The sequence below is a fragment of the Vespa velutina genome, chromosome 7, assembly GCF_912470025.1.
Source record: "Vespa velutina chromosome 7, iVesVel2.1, whole genome shotgun sequence".
NCBI classification, from domain to species: Eukaryota; Metazoa; Arthropoda; class Insecta; order Hymenoptera; family Vespidae; genus Vespa; species Vespa velutina.
Window position 1 is genome coordinate 5,094,034 of NC_062194.1, and position 7,410 is coordinate 5,101,443.

Genomic DNA, 7,410 nt, shown 5'->3' on the forward strand with positions numbered 1-7,410 from the left:
CGATTAATCGAAAGAAAGGACGGTGCTCCTTCTAGTTCCTTTTAGTTCCTATTTATTCCGCATTAGTCACTGATGTTACATACAATTCGAGCCAAAGCCTATAAACCATAATAAATCAAAAGAAAATAGTCTTAACAAGTCTTTTTTTTTATATCGGTACGAGATTTTAATAATAAAATCATTAAAAATAATATATTTCTACAATTTTGTTAAAAATATCGTGTTAGAGCAAATATTAAGAATTTGCTGAAAATTTTTTTTATTCATTTACATTTGTATTGTACATAATAACTAATCATGGGGGAAAAGAGACAAAATAGTTTATCTGTAAGTATATAAAAAATTGTAATTATTATAATTAACATATGTTAAATTATATATTATTGCAATCACGTTAATCCAACAGAAAGAAGAAATTGCAAAACAGTTTATGCTACCAGAAAGAAAAAGTAAAATAGCTACTTTATTAAAGCAAGATGGACAAGCATATTGTATATGTAGAAGTTCTGATAGCTCCCGTTTTATGATGTAAGTTATTATAAAATTATAGAATGTTTATCAAATTTTGTATAATTTTTATAACTATTATTGTTGTAATTCGTTGCAGTGGTTGTGATGCATGTGAAGAATGGTATCATGGTGATTGTATAAATATAACTGAGAAAGATGCTAAACATATTAAACAGTTTTTCTGCATTGTAAGTCTTGATGAACTTTAAGTATATTATTTATGATTCTTTTTATAACTAAAATATATTTCTATAGCGTTGCAAGGAGGAAGATCCAACATTAATTACACGATACAAACCACGTAAGACAGATCAAGAAGATAGAAAACATAAAAAATATAAAGAAAAGGAACGTGCTCATAGATATGAATATGATGCACCTTGGGATCCAACATTAGTTAAAAAATCATCTAAACGATGTGGAGAGTGTACAGGTTGTCTTCGTACAGAAAATTGTGGAAAATGTGATGCTTGTAGACATTTAAAAAAATTTGGTCCTTCCGTACGATTAAAACTTAGATGTATACAAAGAACTTGCAGAGTACTGGGTGATCCATTGAAACCATCAAAAAGTTTCACCAAAGGTTCAAAGTTCAATAAAAAGCGTAGAAGAGATTCAAGTAATGAAAGAATCGATTATTTAGAAGCACCGCGACATTGCTATGGTCCTGCTTGTACAAAACAATCACGTCCAGGTAGTAAATATTGTTCAGATGAATGTGGATTAAAACTTGCTACAAACAGAATTTATCAAGTATTACCGCAACGTATACAAGAATGGTCATTAACACCGTGTATTGCTGAACAGAATAACAGACGTGCTTTAGAATCAGTTAGAAAACAACAACATGATGTTAGAAGAATACTTCAAGAATTAGATAAAAGACATGCAGAATTAGACAGAATAATAGAACGTGCTAAACATGCTTCTATAGATCCACAAACAGAGGTTGATGATAATGATGATACTGAAATGAGCATGTATTGTATCACTTGTGGACATGAGATACATTCGAGGACAGCTATTAAACATATGGAAAAATGTTTTAATAAGGTAATTTTTATGTAATATAAATAAATATGTTCTAAAATATCACTATTGTATATGTTATGATGTTTTACTAATATTGTTTAATTTATAGTATGAATCACAAGCATCATTTGGTTCCATTTTTAAAACACGTATCGAAGGACAAGTAATGTTTTGTGATTTTTATAATCCTGTAAATAGAACTTATTGTAAAAGACTACGCGTACTTTGTCCCGAACATTGTAAAGATCCAAAAATTAGTGAGACCGAAGTTTGCGGATGTCCATTGGTTACTAATGTATTTGATGCAACTGGTGAATTCTGCCGTGCACCAAAAAAGAGTTGTGTTAAACATTATGTCTGGGAAAAATTACGTCGTGCAGAAATAGATATGGAAAGAGTAAGACAATGGTTAAAAATTGATGAACTTGTTGAACAAGAAAGACAAATTAGATCAAATATGGCCACTAGAGCTGGAGTATTGGCTTTGATGTTACATTCTACTTACAATCACGAATTAATGGAACAAATGACTCAAGAACAAAGCAGAGAACAGCTGGAAGCAATGGAAGAAGAACTACAACGTAGATATAATTTACACCAACAAAAATCAATGGAACAAGAAGCATAGTTTCATTGTAATATATTATAAATATAAATTGTATGATAAACCTAACATTTAAGTCAGTTTTAATCGCGTAAATACTATTTTTCTCATAATATTAAATTCATAACAATTACAGAATTAGTAAACTTATCTAAAATTAGAAAATGCTTATAATATAATTCACTTTCACAAACATATTTATTTATATGTATATAACATATTATTGATAAAAATATGAATAATAATCTAAAGGTTCTGTCTTCCATTAGTATAACAACTTTACCAAAAACAATATATAAAAATCGTATGAAAATTGTAAAATGTTTATTAAAATTTACATATATACGTGAACATAGAATAAACTTTATTCAAGTTATAAGTAATGGATATATAACAAATTCACTTTTTTATTTATCATAGTAACGTTAATTTATATCTTCTGAATATTTCAATTATTTTGATAATTATGTCTTTTTTGTGGTAAAAACAATGATATAGTTTAACTTGCAACTAAATTGCAAATTTCTTACTTAAATTAAAATCAATTCTATCTGTTCAAAATAGGACCATCTGCATAAACATGTTTTAAGATATTTTTTCTTTGTAAAAAATTATTTAAAAAAGAAGAAAAGAAATATATATATATAATTTATAAATATTTACAAGCTATTTCTTGGTAATACAAAATACGATGAAAAAGTATTTCCTACCAAAGATTGATCCATGACTAATCTCTATTCTCAGGACTGGCAGGTGTGAATGTTAATTGTGGTATCAACATCTGTTTATTTTTATTAATTTCACGCGATTTAAATACCTTTGCTGATGAAAACAAAAATACTTTTTTGAAGAGTTTGACAAAAAATTTACAAAAAATACATTTACTTGGAAATGAGGTCAAAATATTAATAAAATGATTACCTCGATTTTGTTGAATTTTCGGACCTTTCGGAATTTTCGTTATTTTCTGTGTGCTAGTTATACTCGTAGAAGAAATATTCGCATATTTAATTTGTTCTTTTGCTAATACTACATTATTACGAGGAGTAACAGTTCTAATCGATTTATTATTCGTCTTCATAGATAATTTAGGTGTACGTTTATTGTGTAATTTTATTCGAAACATTGTGATAGATTGACGTTGTTTCTTGCAAGATTTTTGCAAGTTAATAGTTATTTTACTAGTGAATTTAGATTTATTCTTCGTAGATTGATCAACATCTATGAAGTTTTATTATTTTTATTTATTTTTCAAATCTAATTATATATCGATTTTTAAAATCTTTTTAAATAAGTTATCATAATAAATATACATACCAATAGAATTATCATTGCTCAAAAAGATTTCCTTAGTATCCTTCCTTTGTAATAAGTTCTGTCGAATGAAATAATAATTTATTATATAAACGTCAAATATATATATATATATATATACTTAATGAAAATGTGAAAAGACGTGAACAATAATGTACAACTTACTAATCCTTTATAAAACGTTTCTTTTTTTTTACGTTGTTTTCTTTATTCGAAATATTAAAAAAATCCGTAGTTTTTTCCTCGCTACTATCGAAATTCAAATTACTCGTAGAATTGATTATACTTTCTAGCATTGCGAATTTATTTTCAATATTAATTTCTTGATTTACCGGTAACTTGGTTTTCATTAAATTCATACAGTGCAAAGAATCATCGCATTCTTTTTCCTCATTTTCGTCTATATCAGGTAAAACCGAAGAGCTTAAAAAATCTTTATTAACTTTAGCGTTATCTGTAGAATTATTCTTATTGCCTTGCAGCAACACAATATCATTATTTTTTATTCGTTCAGTGGATTTCCCTGAAAATTTCAATATTCTACTTAAATACATTCCCGTGTATTCAGTAACATTATAATCAGACGAAAAATTCACTGCTTCTTCCTCTATAGAGATTAACTTATTATCTATACATTTTACATGATCCAAGCAAGTTTCGTTAGAGGACGAAGAATTATTTGTTTCGTTTTTCGATTTTATATTATCTTCTCTTTCTAACGTTAACGACGACTGTTCAGAATTGATTTTATTATCATTTGTATTTTGCGAATCTACTCGATCTTCATTAACGTTGGTCGCGCTAGGTTTTCCAAAAGCTTCGTCCAACATCTGTTTTATTAAAACTCGTAATGGAACGTTTTTATTTCCAATTAAGTCCGTTGTATTGTATCTTTTATACAATTGGAATCTGTAAGATCAGTACTTCTTTCCTCCGTATTACATTTGATATTTTTTTTCCTGATATCTTCCCACAAGTATTTAGTGGTATTTAAATTGTCGCTAAAATAAGGCTTACTCCTCTTTCGTTTTTGATTATTGCATATTAACTTTGTCTGAGAAGTTTCATATTTCTTGTTCAAAGATTCATATACTTTGTTAAATATATTCGGTGAGGAAAGAACTGTACAGTTAGAATTATTATTTATGCTTACTTCTAAAAAATCAAAAGAAAAAATATGTTATGCGTTTCTTTCGTAAACATTAGAAATCATCAATTTTACTTATTAAAAGGATAAAGATAAATATTGCGAAAAATAAAATTATACCTAGCCTGATACTCACTTTCTTCCTCCATTTTTTCTTTTTTATTTTTTCACGCGTATCTCCTTATTACGTTAAAAACAATATAGATTAAAAAGATATAGTTAAAATTGATATAAATCAAAATATACTGAGAATTGAAAAAAAAATTCGACAATTTGTTTCGAGAAATTCGTATGCGCCGTTGTTACGTACTCGTAGATCACTTTTAACTGGGAATTGTCCTTCATGACGACTCAAAATATTATCTTGCTTTCAATAATTGAAATAATTTTCAAACCATTACGAATAAAAAGCCTTACTGAAATATATTCAAAGATATGTATATATATATATATATATATAATATATATATATATATATATATATAAATTATTTTCAAGATTTTAATAAAAATAAGATTTTATAAAAACGAAATATAATGATCCAAAGCTTTTTTTTTATTTTTTAACTAACTAACTAATTATGATAAATAATCCAGTCTCGATTAATTTATAGTTAATCTTAACACATTGTTGATCAGTTATTATATGCAAAAAGTAATTTCACCGGCTATATTCATAATTAAATTCAAATCTTTATTAAAATATTAATAATTGAGGAAAATTGGTAATATTATAAAAATTAAGCAAGCACTATCCGACATAATACTGTAATAAAAACTTACACAATTTTATACTTCAATAATTACATAAGTTGTATGCATGTGTAAAAACGATTATATTCGTGATCGGATTCAACAATGTGTTAATTAATGATAACATAGATATTTGCGTGGTATTGATGATAAAAAAAAAATGACCGTTATAGACTCATTAATTGACAAATTTTTAGACAAAATGAGCTGTTACTAATATATTACTGAAAAATGTAAGAAGTGTAATAAATTTGAAATGACAAATATTTTAGATACGTTTTTGTGTTTTTTTTTCTTTTCTCTTTTTTTAATAGATAAATTTGGTCACACGAATGAAATTTATCAAGGATTCTGCATCACCATTTGTACCATTTAGCCATTATTTCTTAGTACTTTTAGTATACGATACAAGATATAAATGGAAAAAAAGTATTTTATAGAAAAAAAAACTAAAAAAGAAAGTATATATATATATATAGCTACATCCTTTTTTATAAATTTCCTCATCATTTTAAGGGATGTTAAATGATTAAAAAAAACTATATGTAACAAAATTTTGGAAATTAGTATAACGTAATATTAATTATAAAATATAATATAAAAGAATTCTAAGAAACGAAATCATCAATTCTTTAGTACTTTCTCATTTTTTTATGTATATATCTAATCTATTAAGAACTGTCAGATAGACGAATGTAAATTTAGATTAAATGAAATGGAGCATAGTGGCGAAAAGACTGTACATGTACATGTGTATGTGTATAATATATATATATATATATATATATATATATATATATATATATATATATGGCAGGAGATGAGTAAATGTCGTGTGGCATTTTTCTTTATTCTTTTCGTTTGCTTGCGAATTGTATTTTTTGTTGTTTTTTCTTTTTTATTATTGTGTAATTATTAATATTATTCTATTAATATTATTATTAATATTATATTATTATTATTATTATTATTATTATTATTATTTTTGACGTATCCGTGAAATCACACGCATTCTCTGTTTTGACCTTTCTACAAGAACACTTACCTCGCATAACTTAAAACTTTTCTTTATAAATGGAAAATGCTTGAGTTCCCTTCCTTCGTATATTTCTGTTTTGTGTATATGTGTATGTATGTATATATCTATGTATATTTGTATTTTTATGTGATAGTTTTCCTGTTTCTTCGTACACAGATTATAAATTAAATGTCGAGTATGAGCACGACTTCTTTTTTTCTTTTCTTCGTTTTTTTCTTTTTTTGTTTTTACCATACAAGAGAATCAACTTCAATTATAGTTATAATAAACACGTATTTTAGTTTTTTTTTTTTTTTTTTTTTTTTTTTTTTTTTTTCATTTTTGCATGTATGATGATGTATGTTTCTTTCCTCTCCCCTCCGTCTCTTTCTTTCTCTCTCTCTCTCTCTCTTTCTCTCTCACACTTTCTCACACAACTCACACTCACTGGTATAATCTTATCTTTTCGCATTAATAATATATGAATACGTACTAAATGTAAGTTCGTACGCACGCACGCACGCACGCACGCACGCACGCACGCACCCACGCACGCACGTACGCACGCAACGAAAAGGAAACGAAACAACAACGATGTATTTATCACAGTACCGTACGCAAAGCTTATATGAAATCGCAGATAGAACAGCATAAAAGGCCAATGGCGACGCCTATATAGATTTATATATATATATATTATATATACGTATATATATATATATATATATATATATATATATATATATACATACACACGCTTCGGTATACACATCCGAGGAGGACTTTCCTGTTCGTAGAGAGAAGCATTGAACGTTGAGTTAAACACACACACTCTTCTCACTCACTTCACATTCTTCCTTTTTTCTTCTTTCATTTTTCTTTTATTTATTTTTTTTTTGTATATTTATTTATTTATTTATTTATTTGTTTGCTATCGGTCTTTCTCGCGCACGAAAGACATACACTCGCGCAACGCTCGCTCTCTCTCTCTCGCTCTCATATTACGTTACTTTTTAACTTTTTGTTCTTAACT

At 26.8% G+C, this 7,410-nt stretch overlaps 1 protein-coding gene across 1 annotated transcript; it reads left to right on the plus strand.

Annotated features, from left to right (window-relative positions):
• The first annotated feature begins 44 nt into the window (after positions 1-44).
• LOC124950414 (CXXC-type zinc finger protein 1) lies at positions 45-2,296 on the plus strand. Its single transcript, XM_047497058.1, has 5 exons — positions 45-327; positions 407-528; positions 608-698; positions 766-1,563; positions 1,652-2,296. The coding sequence occupies exons 1-5, from the start codon at positions 298-300 to the stop codon at positions 2,168-2,170; spliced, it is 1,560 nt and encodes a 519-aa protein (XP_047353014.1). The 5' UTR covers positions 45-297; the 3' UTR covers positions 2,171-2,296.
• Positions 2,297-7,410: the final 5,114 nt, after the last annotated feature.

Excerpts from the sequence above, each read along its gene's own strand:
- LOC124950414 (XM_047497058.1), top strand. The coding sequence starts at position 298 with ATGGGGGAAAAGAGACAAAATAGTTTATCT. Across the intron at positions 699-765 it reads TTAAACAGTTTTTCTGCATT|CGTTGCAAGGAGGAAGATCC; the intron begins GTAAGTCTTGAT and ends ATATTTCTATAG. Across the intron at positions 1,564-1,651 it reads TGGAAAAATGTTTTAATAAG|TATGAATCACAAGCATCATT; the intron begins GTAATTTTTATG and ends TTTAATTTATAG.